Source organism: Equus quagga, chromosome 2 (genome assembly GCF_021613505.1).
Source record: "Equus quagga isolate Etosha38 chromosome 2, UCLA_HA_Equagga_1.0, whole genome shotgun sequence".
NCBI classification, from domain to species: Eukaryota; Metazoa; Chordata; class Mammalia; order Perissodactyla; family Equidae; genus Equus; species Equus quagga.
Window position 1 is genome coordinate 24,604,408 of NC_060268.1, and position 26,358 is coordinate 24,630,765.

At 43.9% G+C, this 26,358-nt stretch overlaps 1 protein-coding gene across 1 annotated transcript; it reads right to left on the reverse strand.

The window, feature by feature from the left end:
• Positions 1-3,592: 3,592 nt before the first annotated feature.
• On the reverse strand, positions 3,593-21,938 carry LOC124235514 (dehydrogenase/reductase SDR family member 2, mitochondrial-like). The gene is made up of 9 exons (XM_046653658.1): positions 21,854-21,938; positions 10,239-10,429; positions 8,424-8,601; positions 7,404-7,505; positions 6,152-6,222; positions 5,267-5,318; positions 4,550-4,684; positions 4,171-4,226; positions 3,593-3,860 (listed from the first exon to the last, which is right to left on the reverse strand). The coding sequence occupies exons 2-9, from the start codon at positions 10,376-10,378 to the stop codon at positions 3,749-3,751; spliced, it is 846 nt and encodes a 281-aa protein (XP_046509614.1). The 5' UTR covers positions 10,379-10,429; positions 21,854-21,938; the 3' UTR covers positions 3,593-3,748.
• Between the last annotated feature and the right edge of the window lie 4,420 nt (positions 21,939-26,358).

Below are 26,358 nucleotides of genomic sequence, written 5' to 3' on the forward strand. Positions count from 1 at the left end.
TCACAAATATGTGGAAACTAAACAACATGCTACTGAACAACCATTGGATCAATGAATAAATCAAAAGAGAAATTAAAAAATACCTGGAGACAAATGAAAATGAAAATACAACATACCCACTCTTATGAGATGCAGCAAAAGCAGTTATAAGAGGGAAATTCATAGCAATAGAGGCCCACCTCAACAAACAAGAAAAATCTCAAATAAGTACTCTTAAACTGCACCTAAAAGAACTAGAAAAGGAAGAACAAACAAAGCCCAAAGTCAGCAGAAGGAAGGAAATGATAAAAATTAGAGCAGAAATAGATGAAATAGAGGCTAAAAAAAACAGTAGAAAGGATCAATGAAGCTAAGAGCTGTCTCTTTGAGAAGATAAAATTGATAAACCCTCAGCTGGACTCACCAAGAAAAAAAGAGAGAAGCCTTAAATAAATAAAATTAGAAATGAAAGAGGATAAATTACAACAGATACTGCAGAAACAAAGGATTATAAGAGAATACTATGAAAAACTATATGCCCACAAATTGGATGACCTAGAAGAAACGGATAAATTCTTAGACTCATGCAACCTTCCAAAACTGAATTAAGAAGAAACAGAGAATTTGAATGAACCAATAGCAAGTAAAAAAGATTGAAACAGTAATCAAAAACCTCCCAAAGAACAAAAGTCCAGGACCAGATGGCTTCTCTGGAGAATTCTACCAAACATTCAAAGATTTAACACCTATCCTTCTCAAACTATTCCAAAACATTGAAGAAGGTGGAACACTTCCTAATTAATTCTATGAGTCCAACATTACCCTGATACCAAAACCAGGCAAGGACAACACAAAGAAGAAAAATTACAGGCCAATATCACTGATGAACACATATACAAAAATCCTCAACAAAATACTGGCAAACCAAATCAGTAATACATTGAAAGGCCCATACACCATGATCAAGTGGGATTTATACCAGAGACACAGGGATGGTTCAACATCCACAAATCAATCAATGTGATATACCACATTAATAAAATGAGCAATAAAAATCACAGGATCATCTCAATAGATGCAGAGAAAGCATTTGACAAGATCCAACATCCATTTATGATTAAAAAAAAAAACACACAATAAAATGGGTATAGAGGGAAAGCACCTTAACATAATGAAGGCCACATATGACAAACACACAGCCAATATCATACTCAATGGGGAAAAACTGAAAGCCATGCCTCTGAAAACAGGAACAAACAAGGGTGCCCCCTCTCACCACTCTTATTCAACATAATACTGGAGGTTTGGGCCAGAAAAATTAGGCAAGAAAAAGACATAAAAGTAATCCAAATTGGAAAGGAAAAAATGAAACTCTTGCTGTTTGCAGATGAAATAGTTCTATATATAGAAAACCCTGAAGAATCTGTCAGAAAACTATTAGAAATAATCAACAACTACAGCAAAGTTTCCGGGTACAAAATCAACTTACAAAAATCAGTGGTGTTTCTATACTCCAGTAACAAAGTAACAGAAAGAGAAATCAAGAATATAATCCCATTTACAGTTGCAACAAAAAGAATAAAATTCTAGGAATAAACTTAACCAAAGAGGTGAAAGACCTATACAGTGACAACTATGAGAGATTATTGAAAGAAACTGAAGAAGACATAAAGAAATGGAAAGATATTCCATGCTCATGGGTTGGAAGAATAACTATAGTTAAAATGTCCATCCTACCTAAAGCAACCTACAGATTCAATGCAATCTCAATCAGAATCCCAATGACATTCTTCACAGAAATAGAATGAAGAATCCTAAAATTTATATGGAACAACAAAAGACCTCAAATAGCCAAAGCAATCCTGAGAAAAAAGAACAAAGCTGGAGGCATCACAATCCCTGACTTCAAAATATACTACAAACTGTAGTAATCAAAACAACATGGTATTGGCAGAAAAACAGACACACAGATCAACAGAACAGAATTGAAAGCCTAGAAATAAAACCACACATCTACGGACAGTTCATCTTTAACAAAGGAGCCAAGAACATACAATGGAGAAAGTCTCTTCAATAAATTGTGTTGGGAAAACTTGACAGCCGCATGCAAAAGAATGAAAGTAAACTATTATCTTGCACCATACCCAAAAATTAACTCAAAATGGATTAAATACTTGAAGGTAAGACCTGAAACCATCAAATTCCTAGAAGAAAATATAGGTGGTACACTATTTGACATCGGTCTTAGCAGCATCTTTTTGAATACCATGTCTACTCGGTCAAGGGAAACAAAAGAAAAAATAAACAAATGGGTCTACATCAGACCAAAAAGCTTCTGCAAGGCAAAGGAAACCATGAACAAAACAAAAAGACAACCCACCAACTGGGAGAAAATATTTGCAAATCATATATCCAACAAGGGGTGGATTTCCAAAATATGTAAAGAACTCACACAAATCAATAAAAAAAAAAACCCACAAACAACCCGATCAAAAAATGAGCAGAGGATATGAATAGATATTTTTCCAAAGAAGATATACAAATGACCAACAGATACATGAAAAGATGTTCATCATCAATAATTATTAGGGAAATGCAAATCAAAACTACAATGAGATATCACCTTACCCCAGTCAGAACAGCTATAATTACCAAGACATACAATAACAAATGTTGAAGAGGAAGTGGAGAAAAGGGAACCCTCATGCACTGCTGGTGGGAATGCAAACTGGTGCAGCCACTACGGAAAACAGTATGGAGATTTCTCAAAATATTAAAAATAGAAATACCATATGATCCAGCTAGCCCATTACTGGGTATTTATCCAAACAACTTGAAATCAACAATCCAAAGAGATTTATGCACTCCTATGTTCACTGCAGCATTATTCACAATAGCAAAGCCATGGAAACAACCCAAGTCCTTCTACGGATGAATGGATAAAGAAGATGTGGTATATATATACACACACACAGACATACATACAACGGAATACTACTCAGCCATTAAAAAAGACAAAATTTTCCCACTTGCAACAACACAAATAGTCCTTGAGGGTATGATGTTAAGCGAAATAAGCCAGACAGAGAAAAAGAAATACTGCATGATTTCACTCATATGTGGAACATAAACAAATGCATGGATAAAGAGAATAGATTAGTAGTTACCAGAGAGGAAAGGGCCTGGGGGTGGGTGAAAGAGGTAAAGGGGCCCATATGTACGGCGACAGACGAAAATTAAACTGGTGGTGAGCACGATGAAGTCTACACAGAAATTGATAAATAATAATGTACATCCGAAATTACACAATGTTATAAACCATCATGCTTTCAATAAAATAATTGTCACTGTCTGGCTTCCCTTCTCCTGGCCCCAGAGCTGGGGAAGAACCTGGGAAGACAATCACATCATGAACCATGTTAGGCTCTGTGTCATGGGAAAGGACTGAAGGAAGGGAGGGAGAAGTAAAAGTCTTAGGGATGACAGACTGTGATAGGGAAGGGACTAATCCAGGGGTGAGGCTTCTAGGTCAAGGGAACTGCTTATCTATCACTAGCCAAACAGAAGCGAGCCCAGATTAGAAGTTTCCAAGTGTTTACTTCCAAATGAAAAGCTTCAACCATCTCATCTTCCTTCTCATTTCCTGAGTAAGTTTCCCTATATGACCCAGGACCCTAAAGATACCCTAAGGCTCCTCACCTCCATATTCCCCACCAACCCCCTAGTTTTCCTGCAAGGACCATGGCCCCACTCTCTTAACCAGCCTGCTTCACAGCTTAGGGGAACAGCTGGCCACCACGATGTTCTCCCCGGTGATGTAGCTGGCATCTGAAGAGCAGAGGAAGGACACAATCCCTGCACATTCCTCAGGCTCCCCAAACCTGAAGAGAAGAGAGCAGAGCTGAGGTCGCAGTCCATGCAGTGTTGTCCTCTGACCTCTGGTTCTGCTGGCCCAGAGGAGGGTATAGGCCAATACCTCACAAGATTCCAGTCAAATCAGACTACAGAGAAGGTCATGTGAGCTCAGCAGGACCACTCTCACCCTCCAGCCCCCAGCCCCAGGACAGTGCTTTCCTCAGACTTCAGCAAAGGGAACAGCCTGTAGACTGGGAGAAGATCAGGGATCTATCTCTTCCTGAAATTGAACTTTCCTTCAAAGTACAGACCGTTAAAGCCCCAAGCCCCACCTACCGCTGCAGTCCATAGACTTCATTAAAGTCACGTAGCAAGTATGGCAACGTTTTCTCCTGAGGAAAGATTTCAGAGTCAATGTTAGGAGAAGGACTGTTGATGAGGGGTGGGTAGGAAGAGCATCATGGCAGACCGATGCCCCTGTGGGAGGATGGCCCTGTTCAGGAGAGAGGGATGGGGCAGAAGAGACCCCATTCTTCTGCAGGGAAGTGAGAGGCTGCTTCAAAGGCTGCAGAGCAGAGCCTCTGAGTGATGGGCCCGGGCTGGGTCTTTAACCGAAGTGTCCCGTCTCTGTGGCCCTTGGGAGTCTGGCCGGGGAAGGGACCAGTGGGGACCATGGGGCAAGGGGTGGGAAGCAGGAGCTGTTTGTGATCCTCACCACTTGGATAAAGTCAGTCTTGATTATTCCTGGCACCAGGCAGTTCACTCGGATGCCTTTGGGGGCCAACTCCACAGCCAGAGACTTACAGAGGCCCAACAGCGCTGTTTTGCTGGTGTTGTAGACTCCCAGCTTCTGAAAAGGAAAAGGAAGTAGACAAAATGGACTGGAATTGGGAGGAGGGAAGGTTATCTGACCAGCCGGAGCTGTGGCTCTGGGTCTCAGACTAAGAAGATATGGCTGACTTTAGCCCCAAACTACAATTCCTTCCCCCACCCCTCACCACCCTCACCGCCCCAAAATAATTTTCAGGGAGTGAAGTGCTGAGACAGAGGGCCTCCTCTAGGCTTAGAGAATTGTCAAGAAGTCACTGCCATGTGCATCCAAGCTTGACACAGAGAAAGGTGCACTGTGCTTTCAAACATTCAGTCAGGAATCCAGAACTAGGAAACGCCAGGCCTCAGATCTTGCCCTACCACAAACTGACTGTGCTCACCCTGGGCACATGGCTTAACATCTTTGGGTTGCAGAGATGTTATGGCAAAGTCAGATTATAATACCAGACCTGTAGCAGTCAGGGTGCTATGCTGGTGTTACACATCTTAATTCTATAGCTGGGATCAACAGCTTGTTCCCCCAAACCTCACCGTGGAGACTCACAAGAAACCAGACTCAGCTGCCCCTTGCCCAGCCCCACACAGAGGGTTTTACACTCACTGGTACTGGCACATATGCCACCAGAGATGAGACCAGAACCACAGAGCTGCCCCTGCAAGGAGAAAGACAGATGGGAGGAGATGAAAGGTGAGGTCAACTAAGAGCCCAGATGAGCTCACGCTAAGAGGAAGCCAGCTCAAGATTCATGAGAAAAGGTTGGGGAGTATCTGGAACACTGGGGAGAAGCTGGACCTCCAAATTAGTGGACACTAAGGTCACTGGCAAGGTGAATGCCACCCTATAAACACAGTCAGAGTGGTATCCCTTGGGCAGGGATGCCAGGCTGAGAAGCAGCGCTCCAGGAGAGCAGAGCCCAAGTAATGCTCATGTGTCGTAGAGACCCCTGTGAGGTCAGCCCTCCACCCAGCAGTCCCAGCATAGCCTGCCCCTGGGTGGCCCCGGACACAGAGGAGCCAGGCTCTGCAGGGGGAGGAAGGAGGAGCAAGAGCCTTTGACCAGGAGGGAAAGAGGTGATGGCCCACAGAGGAGGGCAAGAATTAGGGAGCCAGAGCGGGGTTTCAGGTGACTACATTCTGAACCCTATTTCCTGCAGCCACCACTCCAGGGGCAAAGTCCCTGCATCTTCTGAGATCGAGGAAATGAGGGCTGGTGAAATGTCCTTTGAGAACCTGGAAGGCAGGTCCTTCCTGCCCCCCGCAAATGTTTCTCTTCAGCACAATTGTCACATCCAGTGGGGACAATGGTAGGTCTGGAAATGGAGAACACTTCCCACAGGTCACACCTCTCGTCTCTCCCGCCACCCTCCACTTTCTGGGTGCCTGCCCAAGTGCTTCCTGACAGGCAGAAAAGACCAACGCATGGAGACTCCAATGCCCACAAGCACCATCACGCCCCCCCCCCCCCCCCCCCCCCCCCGGCCCTCACCTCCTGTTCTCCATATGGGGCAGCAGCTGGCTCAGCAGCAGGGCTGGGGCCTTCACATTCACGTTCAGGATCTGAAATCAGAGCAAATCCAGAGGTGGGAAGAGATGCAGTCTGTTCAGTGCCCACTCTCACTGGTCACTTGGAGACCTGCAGCCAGAGCAGGAGCCAAGCCCTGCGACTGTGGCCAGCACTGGGACACTGTGCTCCTTTGCTCTGTGTGAGGGGCATGTGTAGGATTCGGAGGTCCCTGTCCTGCCCAGCTCATAGGTGAATCACCAATAATCTGTGGCTTAGGAAACCTCCCACGGTGGGCCCCAGTCAACACGGCCCTCCAGGGAGGAGGCTGGGGAGACAGAGCAGGGCAGGAGGTCAGGGTGACTGGTTTGTTAGTGACTGCCTTAAGGGAGGAGTGGATGAGGGAAAGGGAATCCAGGCTGACCACTTAGTCCACGTCAGGAAATGTTCACAACAAGGGTTTTTTTTTCCCCCGAGCAAAGCCTGAGTGTGGCTGAGGGGTGAAGAGAGGGAATTGAGAATTTGATCAGGAAAACCACAGAATGTGGGAACTAACAAAACGAAATGGCGCAGGATCTGTAAGGAGAGAAGGCAGGGATGCTCAGCAGAAGACTCCATGAGGAGGGAACGGCTCACCCTGACCACAGGACCCATCTGTGCTGACGGGGTGCAGGGGGCCACAGGATTGTGCTGACCCCTCTCAGGGGGCCCTCAGGACAGCAGGGGCAGGGGGTCTGCAGGGGCAGCAGGAGCCCCTGGAATGCTCGGTGGATTCTGCCAGGGATGGCAAGCCTGGCTGGAGGTCCCTTTGTCAGCTGTGTCTGTGGTCAGGTGAGGCATCCCTGTGACAGCCCAGAGGGGGCTCCGTGGGACAACCAGACCAAAGGGATCAGAGTGGGTGCCAGTGAGTCCAGACTGTGAGAGACTCAGACCCTTTGCCATGGACAGACCGGGAAATCTTTTCTGGCATCTCAGGACTTTGTAGCAGTGATCAGCACAAGGAGAGTCAACATAGAGGAGGCCGCTGGCGCCTGGCATGGGCTGGGCATGGCCAGTGCCTGTTGAGCTTACTGATGGGCAGTTTGACCAGATGAGCTCCAACTGCCACCCGTCGGAGTCAGTAGTGACAGCGGGGTGTGGGAGCTTAGATACTGTCTGTGTGTCTGCACATGCATGCATGTGAAACGGGTAGACAGAGAGCCACATAGGATGCGTAAGATCCTACCCTAGGCCTCACCTTGTCCCACACTTGCTCACTGGCCCCCAGAGTGCTCCCCACCAGGGGGTTGACCCCTGCTACACACACCAGGAAGTCGACGCCCCCACAATGTTCCAGGGCCTGTGAAAGAAGTGAAAGAGCAAGTGGGGTGAAAGAACGGAGTAAAGGGTGCCCAGAAACCTCTCTCTCTCCCCAGCCAGGCTGGGAACAATGGCGGCTGACGACCCAGAGCAAAGTAGCTAACCCCTCCCTGTCCAGGCCATTCTGGAGTGGGGTCAGACTTCAGAGACCAGAGGTGAGTGAAATATTTGTTTCTCACCTCCTTGGAAACATCTAGTTTCTGCTCCTTCAAGATGCCTGGTGGTTGGACCCCCACCAGTCCAGACCTTCACTCACCAGATGTCCCCGCGTCCACTCTGACCCTTCCCTCACCTCTTACGTTTCTAACCAATGCCTTCCCCCTTCTCCCTTCCCTCTGGAAACCTCCCTCCTTTGGTCTCACATACCAAGGACCATTCTCCACAGCAAGCATCTGCCCATTTCATGCTCCATCAGATTTTGCCTCACAGCTCACTCCTTCCAGGACTGTCACACACAAACAGCTCTTAATCCAGACTGTGACTCTAGTGGGCTCCCCAACCCAACATCTGGGGTGAGCTAGAGCTGTGCTCCTCCCACATTAACAGGAACACAAAACCCTTAGGATCTTGTTAAATGCAGATTCCCATTCAGCAGCCCTGGTGAGATCTGAGATTCTGGGTCTCTAGCAAGCTCCCAGGTCATGCCCAGCTGCTGGTCATCAGCCCAGCCTTAGACTAGCAAAGCCGTAGTCTAGACCATGTGAGTTCTCTCCTGCCAGGAGCATCTCTTCATGGCCACATCTGGTTGTCCATTTGTTTTATCCCCTGAGCAGGGACCTACCCTGGGCTACATGTGTTGTTGGCCTAGGTATCAATGCTAGAGACCCCAACTGCCTCCTGCCTGGGCTAAACCTGCGTGTCCCCATCTGTGTCTTCTCCCACTCCCGTGGCCCCTCACCGTGGCCACCAGCTGCTCCCGGTCCTTGGCCTTCCCCACGTGGCACACGGTGCCTGTCACACTCAGCCCCTCCCCCTGTAGCACTGCCACTGCCCGGTCCACGTTCTGCTGCTTCCGGCTGCTGACCACCACGTGGGCCCCGTCCTGGGCCAGACGCCGGGCGATGGCGAAGCCGATCCTGTGGGCAGAGACAGCTGTGATGGCGTCAACCCCCCTCCACCTCCTCCCGGGAGCCTGTTCATGAGACACAAAATGAGTTCCAAAGTGTGGCCCAAGGGTTGCCTCCAGATCCTTTCAGGCAGGGAAGAGGAACTATTGAATGTTACTATATATCAGGCCTTCACCAAGGCTGCCCCATTTAATTCTCACAACTACATGTATAGTAATCTTATTTTATAGATGAAAAAGTTTTCATATTAATTTTCTTAAAGGGAGTTCTTAAGAAGTGATGCTCCATTGGCACAGTTGTAAACCTGCTGGGCACTCAGCCTAAATTGTAGAGAATCTTTAACTGCTCAGCGTTTTCTCCCTTCATTCTAGCCAGAGGCCTCTGGTATGAGTTACGCTTTCTCTAAGCCTAACAGCTTTCCTCTGCTCTGTAGTTTAAAACTTTCAATGCTGAAAACCATGACCTGCCCCCGCCCCCCATCTCCTGCCATTAAGGAGGTCTGAAGCACTCTTGGTTGGGACTGGTTGAGTCCCTGTGATAACGGGCAGAAGGCCTATTTCCCCATCTTGTATAAACTATCTGGGCAGCTTGGAGTTTTAAACGTATTCATTTGTTATGAAGACTGGGTCTTGGAAACACTCGTGAAGATTTAAAACATGGGGGCGGACTGGCCCGGTGGCGCAGCGGTTAAATTCGCACGTTTCGCTTCTCAGCAGCCCAGGATTCACCGGTTTGGATCTCAGGTGCGGACATGGCACTGCTTGGCACGCCATGGTGTGGTAGGCGCCCCACATATAAAGTAGAGGAAGATGGGCACAGATGTTAGCTCAGGGCCAGGCTTCCTCAGCAAAAAAAGAGGAGGACTGGCAGTAGTTAGCTCAGGGCTAAACTTCCTCAAAAAACAAAACAAAACATAACAAAACAAACATGGGGATCTGGGAAATCTGGAAAGATTAAACAGTTCTAAATATAATGGTCTAAACTGGTGATGTTCTAGACCATGAAAGTCAAAAAGAAGATGGTGCCCTTGAAGCACTCAATACCAGGAAACTCCCCTCCTCCGGCTGTGGTAATGACTCGTTACAGACTGTGGCTCATTGTGGCAGTTAGATAATGAATGGAATTGGAAGGACATTGGAGTGTGACAATGAGGAGAGGATCATCTATAAAAACTCTCTGAGCTGGTCTTAAGATGTCGCCCTGTTGCCCGAATGTTGGTGGACATTCCGCAGTCAACGTGAGTCTGAGAGACAAATAGGTCTCTGGCTTCTCCCTATTAGACCAGGATCCTAAAAGACCGTGGCCATGTGTGTATGAAGGATGGGGAGAGAGAGCTGTTCTGATGATGATAACAAGTTCAATATCTTAGAGTTACCCAGCCAGTAAGTGGCAGAGACTAGATTGAAACACTGCCCTCTGATTGACTCAGAAGAAGCTGGTTTTCCAACTATGTCTTGGAACTTAGAAACCAGATGTTTTAGGGAGAGATGCTGAGATTTGAAATTAATTGTAAGTGCCAGAGCTGTGTCGGGTGAGGGTCGTCAGGTAGGGATGCGCGAGAAGGGCATTGCCTGCAAAACCTGCTCTCAGATGGGAACACAAACATCTCCTGCTCACATGCCAGCCAGGGACTCCCGTTCACTCACCCTTTTGTGGACCCAGTGATCACAGCCACTTTCTCTGCCAGGGCACAGCTCCTGTCTGCCCTTTTGCTGTTCACTCTTGCTGAGAGAGGGACTGAGGAGCAATGAAGACCTCTAAAGGTCCATGACACAGACCTGAGCATGGCAGTCACTGTCTGGCTTCCCTTCTCCTGGCCCCAGAGCTGGGGAAGAACCTGGGAAGACAATCACATCATGAACCATGTTAGCCTCTGTGTCTCCATGCACCCTCCATAGACAGGCTCTGCTAAAGTCTCTCATGGATGTCCCACTAGCCTTCAAACTTACCAGGAAAGTACAGAGCTGCTTGTGTCCTTTCCACAACCTATTCCCAAGATGGGCTTCCCTGTCATAGTGAGCTACACACATGGCCAGCCATGGTGCTGGGCCCCTGTTAGATACCTGAGTGATACTTCCTAACTCACCTCCACACCCTAAACAATTTCACTGTATTCTTCTTAGAGTCCCCTTTGCACTTCCCTCCATGCATCCATTCTTCTCCAGCCTGCTGCAACCACCCGGGGCCATGCCCTTGAGGCCTCCCCAGTCCGCTGCAACCTCCTCTTCCCTCAGCTCCCCGCCTGAAGCCATAGCAACTGTCTCCTCATCAGAGATACTAAACTTGTCGGCATTTCTGACAAGCAAGTTGCTTCGCTTCATCATAAATGAGTCTCACCCAATTGTAGATAAAAGTCTAGCCACTCTTCTCTTCTTCCAAAATTTTTCATCGGGCCTCTACCCTCACCACTCCTGACCCCCCGGCCGTACTGTCCAGGCCTGCCTTCCCTAAGATCCCATGGCTCCATGTGGAGTTGTAACTGCACCAGCAACACCTCATATCTGCAACAACTTTTTCTCAACCTACGTCTTTCATCTCAAACCTCCTCACCTTTTTATGTGGAAATCAAGGAGCAATAATTGTCTTAGGTTGACTACCTCAGAAGCACACTCAAAAAGCTAGTTGTTTGGGTGTTTGGTGTAGTGGTTAAGTTCACACGCTCTGCTTCAGCGGCCTGGGGTTCACCAGTTTGGATCTTGGTGCCGACCTACACACTATTCATCAAGCCATGCTGTGGCAACATCCCACATAAAAGAACTAGAAGGATATACAATTAGGATACACAACTATCTTCCGGGGCTTTGGGGAGGAAAAAAAAAAAAGGAAGGGGGCCTGCCCCGTGGCTGAGTGGTTAAGTTTGCACGCTCTGCTTCGGCTGCCCAGGGTTTCTCTGGTTCGGATCCTGGGCACGGACATGGCACCACTCATCAGGCCACGTTGAGGCAGCATCCCACATACTACAACTAGAAGGACCCACAACTAAAATATACAACTACATACTGGGAAGATTTGGGGAGAAAAAGCAGAAAGAAAAAAAAAGATTGGCAACAGTTGTTAGCTCAGGTGCCAATCTTTAAAAAAAAAAAAAAGATCCATCTGGTTTTAAAAAAAAAAGGAAGACTGGCAGCAGATGTTAGCTCAGGGCCAATCTTCCTCACCAAAAAGCGTATCTTAAAAAAGAAAAAAGCAAGTAGTTGTTTTGGAGATGGCCCTGGGAAGCAACGTTAGAGGAGTGGAGGGAGTGAGACAGAAGGGAAGATAGCCCACAGAATGTTCATTATCAAGTGAGTTACCTCTACGGGCACTGACCCTCAATCCCATTGAGGACCTCTGAACAATGGTTTTGATTTTCAGAGTTATCCCACTCAAAGGGCAAGGGCACTGGTGACTTAGAGTGACCAACCTTCCCAGTTTCCCAGGACTGTAGGTTTTATCACACATTCCAGGAAACTGCTCAGTCCTGGGCAAACCAGAACAGTTGGTTACCAGCTGTTTCTCAGGGTCTATTTCCAACTCCTGTCAGCCTTTGGTTGAGGACTGCTCTTGAGTGGCATTAATTCCTTAGCACTTCCAGCCTGTCCCTCTTGTGCACAAAGCAGGCTCCAGGAGCCAAAGAAACCTTCAGGAAAAGTCACGCATGATTGCTGTTGGAAGTGGGGCTGATATGTACAGAAAAGTGAGCGCTGGAGGGGACATAGGCAGGACACACCAATAGCATCTGTTACGTAGTTCACCTTTATTGATCGTTGTGTCCTAAGCATAGTGCCGTGCACTCTACATGATTTTTTTTCATTAAATAGTCATTATAGCCTTTTGAGGTAGTGATAGTTATTACCCACATTTTGCAGAACTGGAAACAGAAGCACAGAGAGATAAATTGTTCAATCTCTCACAACCAGTAAGAGAGAAGCTCAGGTTCAAACCCAAGCCTCCTGAATATAAGGTCTGCAACTGTAGTATCTCAATTATCCTGGCTTCTCTGACTCTTCAGGGAGAGGCTAATTGCTCTGAGCTCACAGAACTTACCTACTTGTCTTAGCTACCCTCAAACTTTCAAAATAAATGTACACGTACCATATAACCCAGTAATTGTACTACTGGGCATTTATCCTGGAGAAGTGGACACATGTGTCCACACAAAATCATGTACATGAATGTTTATAGCAGTTTTGTTTGTATTAGCCAAAACTGGAAATGACTCAAATGCCCTTCAGCAAACTATGGTACAATCCATCCCGTAATATAATACAAAAATATATTTAATCTTTGTCCTAGGCAACTGGCCCAGAGCCCTTAGAAATTCCTGAGTGATAGGAGTGTTTTTGGTGTTTATAATGAGTCCCTTTCAATCACATCTGAGTTTATGCTAATAAGGTGACTTAAGGTGGGGATCCCAGATAGCCTAAGGATGGGGCCAGTCACCAGAGAGACCAAGTGATTAGAGAGTTGGAACTTTCATCTCCGTCCACCAACCTCAGGACGGGGAGAAGACAGCTGGAGATTGAGCTCCTTAAAGCTCTTTATAATGAGATTCAGATAGCTTCCAGAATCCGAAGGGGCATGGAAACTACACACACACACACACACACACACACACACACACACACACCCCTCTATACTCTGCCCTATACATCAGCTCCATTTGGCTGTTCCTGAGTTGTGTCCTTTATAATAAACCATAAATGTAAGTAGTGTATCTTCCTGAATTCTGCGAGTCATTCTAGCAAATTACCAAACCCAAGGAAGAGCTTGTGGGAATATACAATTTATAGCCAGTTGGTCAGAAGCACAGGTGGCCTGGGACTTGAAACTCGTGTCTGCAGTAGGGGCAGTCTTGTGGGGCTGAACCCTCAAACCTGTGGCGTCTGACACTAACTAGTTAATGTCACAACTGAATTGACTTTTTGGACACCCAGCTGATGCTGGAGAATTGGTTGGTCTGAGAAAACACTTCAGAGCAATAAAAAGGAACAAACTACTGACGCATGTGACAATTTGGATGGATCTTAAGGGAATTATGCTGCCTGAAAAAAGGCAATCCCACATGGCTACATACAGAGTGATTCCATTAATACAGCATTTTCAAAGTGACAAAAATCATACATATGGAGAAGAGATTTGTGGTTGCCAGGGGTTAGGGATGGGGCTGGGGAAGGCAGATGGCTGTGAATATAAAGGGGTAGCATGAGGGATCTTTGTGGTGATGGGACAATTCTGTATCTCAACTGTGGTGGTGGCTACGCAAATCTATGTGTGAGAAAATGTCCAGAATTATACATACACACGCAAATGAGTGCATATGATACTGGTGGAATCTGAGTAAGTTCTGTGGATTGTATCATTGTCAGCTTCATGGTTTTGATATTGTACTATCGCTATGGAGGATGCACCCATCTTACACATTAGAAATATGAAATATTAGATGAAGGGTACATGCGACCTGTCCATACTATTTTTGCCACTTTCTCTGAACTTAAAATTATTTCCTACTAAAAGATTTTAAAGAATTTCACTTAGCTTTGACTTGTGGAACACAACTGGACTAATATCTATAAAAGAATAAAACAAACTTCTCAATAATTATATTTCGAGAATCACATTAAAGCAACTGTTTATTAAAGCAGACATCTACTCTGTAATATTTACTCCCGCCTCTTCATAAGTGTGGTTTGTTCTTAATCACTAGTCTTTGCAAATTGGACAGAATTTGGAAATAAGGCACAATGTCTCATTTCTCTTGGCTGTCTCCTGGATGTCTCTTGGCTGTTGAGACATTTATCGCAACAAAAACAGGTGCCACATCCCTAGGAAATGATGTAAGACATCAGATGTGAAATGCTTGTAAGGACTGAGTGCTTGCCCAGGGCTAGAGGAGGTGAGAAAGCACTTATGAAAGAAGTGAGGTGGAGCTTAAAGCTAGAAGAGTCTCTGTTTTGGTAACTAGGGCGGAGATGCTCCAAGCGCAGAGCCTAGTAATACTGGGCCTCGGGTGGAACAGAGGATTGACAGAGAGAGAGCCGAGGGCCTAGGTAAGGTGGGATAATGTGGTAAGGCCATGGGATTTTGTACTTTCTATTAGGAACAAAAATAAGCTCGTGGAGGTTTTTACCAGTTAATAATGTTGACACAAATCATCCATAAGTAATCTATAAATCAAAACTGGGATGAGTTTATTGTGAGCCAGATCTGAGGACTAGTCTGCTGCCTTCCTAGGGCACCAGAGAAGTGGGGTGTACAGAATGGTTATACACCATCTTGGAACAAAAAGCTTACATCACTTATGAAAGGAATGCCCCTTTTACAATAGTCACGAGATTGCTTTGCTGGCACAGCAGATTGGTGAACACAGCAGGTCAGTGGTCACAAGGTGATTAGTCACAAGGTGAGCATGGCAGGTCAATAATTAATCCTAGGGCTAGCCCTGTGGCTGAGTGGTTAAGTTCATGTGCTCTGCTGCGGCAGCCCAGGATTTCAATGGTTTGAATCCTGGGCACAGACATGGCACTGCTCATCAGGCCATGCTGAGGTGGCATCCCATATGCCGCAACTAGAAGGACCCACAACTAAGAATATATAACTATGTACCAGGGGGTTTGGGGAGAAAAAGGAAAAAAAATTAAATCTTTAAAAAAAAATAATTAATCCTTAGTTTAGGGAGAGATGCTTATCCTAAAGGAAATGCCAATATGGGAGAATTTATATCCCTCTCTTTAAGGGTATCATTCTTGTCTTTGGGACACAGTAAACACTTAAAGCAGATGTACAATGCACGCTCAACAGGCCACATCAGGCCCTTTTGCCAAAAACAAGGTCAGGTCAAATTAGTTTTACACCAAATGGCTTCCTCGTATACTCCAATATACACCATTGCTTTTCATTTATTTATCAATAACTTTTACATAAATAAATGATGATCACACTGAGGGAGACATAAACATCATTCTGGGCCCTACTGATTAAAATAGCTAATCATCGTTTGTCTAGTGCTCATTTTCTGTCTTAATTCTTATTTCGCTTTCTCAGTGTCTATCCCAGTCTTTCTACCACCATTAAGCCCCTGCACAAGTAGGGAATTAATATAGAAAGCTAACCTCACCCTTCCTAGGGAATAACATCATAAGGAAAATAGACAAGTTCACATCTGTACTCAACATAAAAGCTTTAAACAACCACGCACTTTCTACCTAAGTCTCTGGGCTTCAAAGCAAGTTCAGTCTTGCTGATCTCAAGGAGTGTTATGGACTGAACTGTGTCCCCTCAGCCCCAAGTCCATATGTTGAGGCCCTAACCTCCACTACCGCAGAGTATGACTGTGTTTGGAGAAGGGGCCTTTGAGGAGGTGACTGAGTTAAAACAAGGCTGTTAAGAGACGCCTTAATCCAGTCTGACTGCTGTCCTTATAAAACGAGGAAATTTGGACACACAACAGACACACAAAGAACCACAGTGAGTGGTGGCCATCTGCAAGCCAAGGAGAGAGGCCTCAGGAGAAACCAACTCTGTGACAACTCGCTCTTGGACTTCCAGCCTCCAGAACTGTGAGAAATTTATGTGGTCCAAGCCCCAGAGTCTGTGGTGTTTGTTATGGTGGCCATAGCAAGAAGAAAGAAATCTCAATAATATTCCTTAACACCTTACATTACTGCCTTTAATCTCCCTCAACCTTCCTTTCAACAGAAAAGATGCGCTGAGGTTTTCTGATGAGCAAAAAGAATCCCAGAAAGAGAGAATAGAAAGGAAACCATGAGCCTCAGATTCACAAATTTGAAGAGAGCCAAGTTGCCCCCTGATAATGCAGATGAAATAAATTGTGCTTCTATAGTATGGAATAGCACCAGAAAGTCAAAGTTATATGGCAAGAGGAGGTAAAAAAAAAAAAAAAACTATATCTAGGGCTTTGTACTCTATCCCTGATCTTCTGAGACTGATCGTGGAACAAAATATGTGTCCTCATGTTTGGTCCAGAAAAGAGGTCACCACTGCTAAATCTCCCCCTTCTAAAGAGAATGATGCAACAAGGAGCAGCCGGCCTGCTTCCACAGGCATCCATGTGATATGATAGTTCACATTCCCAGTCTTGGACTATGCTTGTTATAAAGTTGATTGACTGTCTTAGTTTTTAAAAACGTATAATCCAAAAAAACCATAATAACATATAGAGACTTGTATGTTCTGAGAATATGTATATATGTTTTATGCATGCTATGTACATCATATATAGATAAATATACATATATGTGTATGTACGATATGTGTTTGTGTGTAATATGTTAGTAGATCTGGAATGACCTAATTTGTTTGCTGGAAATCTACAAAAATCTTTACATCCACCTAAAACATTTTACATACAAAAATAGATTCATGAACAAAGATCTTTATTACCTTATTTGTAATAGGTAAAAAAAGAAATAAAACTTAGATGCTGAATATGGTGTACTACTTGATGGGGTATATGCAGCCATTAAAAATGCTGTTTATAAATAGTTTGTAATAATATGGAAATGCTTCAGTTAAAATGCTAACTGAAAAATCATAACACAAACTTTTATATACGGAAGGACTGAAATTATATTAACATAAATGTCTACATGGAAGAATTCTTGAAAGTAAATAAGCTGTGATGGAATAAAAGTGACAGATTAAATACGTGCTTCATCCTTCTCCTTCACTGCAAATCACTAGATGAAAAAGATATTTAAAGAAAGAAAGAAAGAAAACAAATCCACAGCAATACAGTAAAAAAAAAGCAATAAAAATTATTAGGAATTATTGAAAGATAGAGTCATCTTGCAAGGGAAAATGACAGTCCAAAATGCCTTCAGGGGAGGATAATAGTAACAGGTGGGAGCAGCTCTAAGCTCAGAGGATAGAAAAAGGAGGAGGGGGCTGGGCAATTGTCAGAACAGAGGTACTTGCGCTTGGAGAAACCAGGCCATTAGATCTCTTCTCCAAATCACTGCTGTTTTCCCAACCACCTCCTGAGAAAAAGCATCAGCCCCTGGGACAGTAACCACAAGAAGGCCAGAAGAAATTTAGATTAATACAATAAAAGGAAGAAACGAAGAAAAAAAGCATAAAAAAATTACAAAATAAATTTTCAAGGATAAGTTCAAATGTATACGAATGTTCACAATAAATGTGAATGGATTAAATTCATATATTAAAAGATGGAGTGTCTCAAATTGAATCTTTTTAAAACCCAGCTAAATATAGTTCACAAGAGACAAAGAGAACAAAATGGCATAGGAAGATGGACAATAAAGAAATAGATGATGACACAGCAGGTAAATATCAAAAGGCAAGAAAACATGACAATATTATTAGACAAACTATAATTCAAAGCAAAAAGCATTAAAATGAAAAAATTAGTAATTTATATTAATAAAATACATATGAAACAAAAATTATAATAGTCACTAACCTTTATGTACTTAACATGTAAGTTTAAAATTGGCAAATCCACAAAGTTGGTGGGCAACTTTAACACATCTCCTTCTGAAATCAACACTTTAATAGACAAGATACAAGTAAGAATATAGAGAATTTTAAATAATAACTAACAAGGAAATTTCAATAAATTCTGAAGAGCAGAAATCATGTGGGTCATTTACTGACCTATGTGCAATAAATACAGAAATTAACACAAAAGTATAGACTTCCCTCCCCCCCCCACAAATCATACACCTGGAAATTTTAAGTTTCCTTATAAAATAACTTGGAAGAGGAAATCAAAGCAGAAATCACTGTTTAGACATGAGCAGCAATATGAGAACTTTGCAGAATAAAACCCTACAGGATGTGGTCGAAGCAATACTCAGAGAACAAAGCACAGTCTTAAACACATTTTTCAGGGGAAAAAAATTGAAAAATAATGAAATAAACTTTCAACTCAAGAAGTTAATAAAAGAAAAACACTAATAAACCCAAAGTGGAGAGAATAAAAATAAAAGCAGAAATTATGAAATTGAAAACAAAGAAAATCAACGAGCAAATGGAAAAGAAACATATCAAATTCTAAAGATGGTTTTCCTTTGGTGGTGGGACTATGATTTATGATATTTTCCCCTTGAATTTTTGCTCTCACTCCCCAAATTTTCTACAAATGATATACATTGCTCTTATATTTAAAAATCTACTATTTTTAAATGCCCAGTTACTCCTTGGAGAAATGGCAGATTCTAGGGTTGGAGCAGGGAAAATACAAGATAAGCCTGGCACGTCTTGTAGAGCCAGAAAGTAAGCAACTGCTGAAAAAAAAAAAAAAAAAGAGGAGGGGATGGAGGAATGTCATAAGGACAGAAGAGCTGATGGCCGAGAGCTCCCAATGGCCAAAGCTTGAACAATACATGCAACAAATAATAACATAGCATTGAATTTTAATCTAAAGTCTAAAATAAATATACGTGTGTCCATACTGATACAAAAAAAAAAATGTCTGAATAAATAGCTAAATGATGGAGAAGAAATAAACGTTCTTTACAGGAGAATTTCAAAAAATATGTGTAGATTTTTTCTCTTGCAGGAGGCGGAGCTTAATCCCTCCTTCCCATGAGGATGGGCTGGACTGGGAGTCTTGCTTCCAAGAATTAAGTGTAGAAAGGAAACAATAGTAACTTTACAGTGGAGAATTCCAGCAGACACTGCCCTAACTGAGTGATCAAGGTCAACATCACCATATACGTCATGTTGCTATAGTGTACTCCCTGACATGATGGATAAGAAGGCCACTTCACCTCTGTGGCATTCTTCCCCAAGGCCCAACATCCCGGTTTAATCATGAGGAGAACATCAGGCAAACTGAAACCAGCAAGCAGTTAGCCATTGATGATTAAGTAGCTGAGAACTAAAGTTTTTTTTCCTTTTTGCAATTACTGATCATAGCTTTACCACCCATTGTTAACTGTGCTGTACAGGCAACATGCTAGCTGACTCCCACTAGGTTCCTACAGATAACATCTCTCTGGAGCCTGGATCGCCATGGTAATGGGTGTGTGAGCAGTTTTTCAGGAATTAGAACAACTTGTCCACTTCGGGCCAGTTGAGACCAACAACTCATCAACGGGGCCACACAGACGTCCAATAAGCAACCTTTTGACATCAAGAGGCTAAAAACTGCACCCTCAGATCATGCTAACACTGCCATTTTGTGAACATGGGTCCTATGAAGAGGCATGGAGTCTGACTACACTTGAGCAGATCGTCAATTACCTCACCTCTCCACACCGCCAATCACCTATCTCCACATTTCAGACCACCTTGCCCCCATCCCATAAATACCCCTGAGTCCCTATTTTCAGGGATCCGAGATGCGGGCTCTTGCTTCCTTGCATGGCTGCCTTGTGTGTAAACTCTCTCTCTGCTACAATCTCGTCGTCTCGGCGTTTGGCTTTCCAGGCAGCGGGCAAAAACAAACACGGCGCAGTAACAAAACCCAAACTGAGGTACCTTCTACAACATCCTGACTGATATCCTTCAAAACTGTTAAGTTCATGAAAAACGAGAGTGAGAAAATGTCACAGATAGAGGAGACTAGGAGACTGGAGGATTAAATGCAACGGGGTCTCCTGGATTGGATCCTGCAACAGTGAAAGGACATTAGTGGGAAAAAAACCTGAGATATGACTAAACTAGGTAGCTTAGTTGTAATATTGTACTGGGGTTCATTTCTTCATTCTGATGAAAGTGCCGTTGTTTTATATAAGATATTAACATTAAAGGAAACTGGGTGATGAGTATACAGGAATTCTATGTACTATTGATACCGACCCTGATATCAGTTTCCCTACATTAAACCCAGTGTATATGGAGTTAAAACCAAAAACACTCATTCCCTGCTTACTCTCTGGCTTCCTGGCTCCAGAATCCACTATCCTCCATGGAGACAGACACCGTTAAGGACAAGCATCTGGACTATCTCCTCCCGCAAAGAGATACAGACTGGTGGGAAAGCTGCTGACCAGCAAGGCCATGAGCTCCCTCCTCTCTGCAAGTAGTCTCAAGGCCAAACACAGGCTGGTGGGAAAGCTCCGACCAGCAAGGCCATATGCTCCCCCTCCCCTACCTAAAACCCCAAATAAAAACCCTTCCTTTTAGCTTTTCGGGGAGTTTGGGATTTGAGCATTAGCTGCCCTCTCTCCTTGCTCAGTGCTGTGCAAAAATAAAATTCCTTCTTTCTTCCACCACACCCGGTGTCAGAGATTGGCTTGCTGTGCAATGGGTGAGGAAACTCACTTCAGGTTCGGTAACACTATCTTTGCAACTTTTCAGTAAATCTAAAATTATTCCAAAATTAAAAGTTAATTTTTTTAATTGACCAACTGTAGATACCTTAGATGATTTTGAGAGACAATTTCTTAAACTTTGAACTTAGAATTTGGCAATGATTCTTAAAGTTGTGAATAGTAAAATCTGTTACTAAAATTTCACAACTTTAAATTAGCTGTGCATTGAGATTGTAAGTAACTGTATGAAAATTGGGCTGTTCTTAAATTTTCTGAAATAATATGTTCCAATTTCACTGTGGAAATCTCTAGACATGCTTCCGAGGCAGCGAGATTCACAAGAGGGCTCAGATAGAGTCCTTTCATCTCTCCCCTGCTTAGCCCTGTAGGAGCCCTCCTGGCCTGGGTCTCTGAGGGTGGGGACAGTTGGCTCAGTGGTGCCTCTGGCAGTGGCTGATTTTCTCGTTCTCTCTTTTTTTTTTTGGTGAGAAAGATTGGCCCTGAGCTAACATATGTTACCAATCTTCCTCCTTTTTTTTTCCTCCCTGAAGCCCCAGTATATAGTTGTGTATTCTAGTTGTAGGTCCTTCTAGTTCTTCTATGTGGGATGCCGCCACAGATGGCTTGATGAGCAACATATAGGTCCATGCCCAGGATCCGAACCAGCAAACCCGGGGCCGCCAAAGCAGAACATGTGAACCCAACCAGCAGGCTGGCCCCACAGTGGCTGATTCTTTCTACCACAGCAGGGAATGGAGATTTGACCTGATCTCTCTGGGTACAAAAGGAATAAGTGGTTAGCACTTCCTCTGATCAGGACTTGGGTCCTCGCCTTAAGACTCTCCCTGTCCATCCTCTGGCCCTCCTGGTGGTGACCAGTGTAGGTCACTGACCACTGCCCCCTCCGTCTTGCTGAGAGCCAACCTTAAGCCTAGCAAAGCAGGGATTGTGCTGAGAAGCAGCATATGTCTCCTAGAGGACTCTGGTCTCTCCAGCCCTCTGTCTTCAGGGGGACCCCGGGAGGAAAGAGACAAGCCTACCTTGGAGCGATGGACTCAGGTGCTTTTCTCCAATGCTTGACTAGAAGCCTAGGGCTACAGTGGTCATGGAGCTCTGCTGATCGCCCTGAGCATGCTGCTATATAAGAGCTTCATCCCGTGCCCTCTTGTCTTTGGGGACGCTCTCCTCAAGTTCACCCTGTTCCCCCCCCACCAAAATCCCAAACCCTTTGTTGAGTCATGAAAACATCTAAGCAACATGTGATGTCCTTAGAGTCACCTGTAACATCCCTGAGTAACCCCTCAGGAGGCAGTGCTCTGCCTCCAAAGCTGCCCCAGCTGGGTTCCTGGTAACAAAGGTCCTGGAGGCAGACAGGGAGGGGTTCACAGTCCCAGGAGCGGGCGAACAGGGGCATGGGGTGATGATTGCAGTAAGGGGGAGAGGACCTAGGAAAGGGAGGGAACAGCACATGGGCCGCACACAGGCACGTGCATCTGCGTGTGCACTGGCTGACACAGGAGGCCATCAGTATTCATTTGTTAAATAAATATTTAGATGTCACTCAGAAAAGGGAGAGGCACGTATCCAAATGCCTCTTTATGGCCTAAGGGGACCCTGGGGGAAAGCAGAGTACTGACTGAAGCATAGGACAGCTTTGGCCACAGGGATGTGTTTCAGCTGGTTTTTGTCAAATTCAACCCATTCTAGACCAAGGCCACCAGCACCATCTGTGGCTCCTCTTAATGCTTTTAATGCACGTTTGTCATGATGAATTATGCGTTCCCACGAGTGGCACATTCCTATTCTGACATCTGTTTGGAAATTCTGCTCATTCTCTGCAGGTGTCCTGACACTAAGAGCACTGTTATGCAATTTTTAGGTGTTCTGAAAATGCTTGCAAGTTGACAGACTGATGCTGAACAGTGGGATTATGTGAGCTTTACAGTTGTGTTTATCTGATCTCTGAAAGTGCTGTCATCCTACATGTACCATGGACTTTTCTATTGTGAAATATTTTGAATGAATGGAAAAGAACAGCGTAATACAGCCAACACCCGCATTTCACAAGTATTAACATTTCGCCCTATTTGCTTCATGTTTTTTTAAAAACTGAAACATTACAAATGTAATAGAAGGCCCCTTTTGTGCTTCTCCAAGATCCCGCTCCCCTCTCTCCACCCTCCCCAGAGGTGGCCACCGTCCTAAACTTGTGTGCATCCTTCTTGTCCGTGTATTTACATTTTTACTATATATGCATTCATAAATAACATATACTGTTTTGCTTGTTTTTAAGCTTTACCGAAAATGGCAATGCCACATTGTACCTATCATTCTGCAGTTTATTGGGTTTTGTCAACTTTGTGTTTCTGGAATTGAACAACAATGCATGCATCTCTAGCCCTGCCACTTTCACCCTCATAGAATATTCTCGTTGTATAAATATATACGATTTACTTGTCCCTTTTTCTGTTGATGGACATTTGCATTGTTTTAATATTTATGTTACATATAATGTTGCCATAAACAGCCTTGCACACATCTCCTTGCACCACACGTGTGTGAGCTTTTCCCTAGAGTTAATATTGGAAGGGGGAAGGTGGCACAAAGGACAGGCGCATCTTGATCTTTACCATATATTACCGAGTATGTTTTCCAAAGCTGTTGTCCCAATTTACACTCATCTGAGAGCTCCCATTTCTCCACATCATTCCTTATGCTTGTGCTCTCAGACACCCGTTTTTGTCATTCTGATGGATGTGAAACAGCATCTCATTTTATTTTGCATTTTCCTGATTACCAATGCGGCTGGTCCTCTTTACAAGTTTGATGGCCATTCAGGGTTCCTCTCCACTGTTTATTGGATTGTTTGTTTCTTATCTATTTTTAAGAGTTATTTGCATACTCTGAATACTAATCCTTTTTGGTAGACCACTCGATTAACCTCTATTTTTTGGAGTCATCTGACTTGCAGGTTATCACTCCTCATGCCTTGAAAGTTTTAGCACCTGGTTCATTGTGTCTCTTTCCAGTACTAGCCTTATCTTACTTATTAGGGATTTCAAAATCCACAAAGATGAGCTTCTTAGTTCCTGAATCCCTCACTCCCAGTGACCCTGTCTTCCCCCTTCCCCAAGCTGCCTGCTTCATACCAAGACCTTGGCATTACCAATAATAACATCCCCTCCATTATCTTGATGACAATCATCCCATTCTTTCTGTACTTATCTTTCAGCACACTCCCTCCAATAGCCTGACTCCAATAACTCTTCAACCCTGGTAGGACTTGCTCTCCATCAACCTGACAATTTTTTACATCCCCCACCCTTTCATGTCCTCACCTCTTATCTTATCTGTCTTAGAATCCACATTCCACCATTGTAGTCACTTCTCTGTATCCCTTATCCCGCTCTTCCTCCCTTGAACTTCTCTGGAAAATCCTCAACGTTGAATAAATATAATTCTCCATTCACTCCCCCAATAGCACATCAGCAAATGTTATTTGCTAGGGAAAAACACATAGGCATGGTAAATGGTCTCTCTTTCGGTTCATGACCACTAACCTTGGGAGGGTCTTTCATGCTATCCTTCAATGCTGCTTCACTTCCCTACCTGATTCACTCTCTCATACTCTTATAGACAATTATCGCTTAACTTCTTTTTCCTCAAACTTCCAACAGCTCCCACTTTCTCACTTTTAGCTGATGACCTTATTGTGCTGAGAATATAGAAGCATCAAAAAGAGTATTGCCAACCCCCTACATCTGTCCCCAGTTCTCTGCTTTCCCTTCTGTGACAGTGGATACAGTCAGTGCTCCCAGGGAAAGCCAACACTTCCACTTTTTCCCTGGGTCCCATGGCTTCTCACCTCCTAGAAAATATTATTCTCTGCTGGATCATTCCCAACAGCATACTCTCTGTATAGCTCCTATCTTATAAAACCAAAAACAGAAACTCCCTTAATACACATCCCCCTCAACTACCATCCCATTTTCCTTCCCCACTCTACAGAAAAAAATCCTCAAAAAGATCATTATACTTATCCTCTCTACGTGCTCTTCTCTTGTCCTCTCATGAACCTACTCCAAATAGGCTTTCGTCACCACCACTCCCCTGACACCATCATCAAGGTCATAGATGACCTTCACTTTGCTAAGTCCAAAGATAAGTGCTCATCTTACTCAGCCTCTCAGCAGCATTTGACATAATCATTCCCGTCTTGAAATACCTTCTTCTCTTTGACTCTTTTCAAATCTTGTCGAATACTCCTTGTCACTCTCTTTTACTGGTTCCTTCTCTTCCTTCCCACTCTAAAATTGGAGTACCCCCGGGCTCAGACCTCAGATCTCCTTTCCTCTATTAACACTAGTTTACTAGGTGATCTTGTCTAGCCCCATGGTTTTAGACACCATTTATAGACTGATCGCTCTCAAATTGACATCTCTGACTTCCCTCTCTTGCCAAGTGTAGGCTACCATGCAACTTAGAGCAGAGTTTCTCAGCTTTGGCACTATTGACATTTTGGACAGGACAATTATTGGTTGTGAAAGTCTATCCCATACATTGTAGCATATTCGGCAGCATTCCTGGCCTCTACCTATAGATGCCATAGCTTCCCCTCCCCTAGTTATGAGAATCAAAAATGTCTCCAGATATTGCCAAATATCCCTACCGGGACAAATTGCTGCTGACTGAGGACTACTGGTTCAAAACAATGGAAAAAGGCACAAGGCAGTCTGAACTCACTCACAAGCACTTTTCCGTGGGCCTCCACCAACTGCTAGTGGAAATGACCGGGCAGAGAGAATCCCAAATTAAAAAGCAGATTAGATACAAAACAAGACGTAACTAATACATTGTCTACAAGAAACTCACTTTTGAATACAAAGAGATAAATAGTTTAAAAGTGAAAATATGAAAAAAAGAGATATAAGCAAACACTAACCAAAAGAAAGCTGGAGGAACTATATTACTACCAGAAAAGCAGACTTCAGAACAAAGAATATTGCCAGGGATAAAAAGGAGCATTATGTCGGGAAAAAAGGATCAGATTTTCAAGAAGATGTAACTATGTGTATGCATCTAAAAATAGAGCTTTAAGACGATAAAGTAAAAACTGATAGAATGAGAAGGAGAAATAGGAAAATCTGCATTTTTAGTTGAAGACATCAACATTCCTCTCTCAGTAACTGATAGAGCAAGTCAACGGAAAATCAGTGAGGACGCAGAAGACCTGACAACACTATCAACCAACTTGGCCTACTTGACATTTATGGAACACTCCACACAAGAGTAGAATACGTGTTTTTTCCTAGGCACTTACGAAACGTTCATCGTGAGGGATTATATCCTGGGCCATGGAGCAAATCCCAACAAGTCCAACAAGATTTGAATCAGACAAGTATGTTCTCTGGCCTCAACAGGATTAAACGAGAAGTAAATAACAAAGATATCTGGAAAATCCCTAAGCTTGTGGAAATTAAACAAAGCCCTGCTAAGTACCCATACATCGAAAAAGAAATCACAAGAGAAATTAGAAAATATTTCA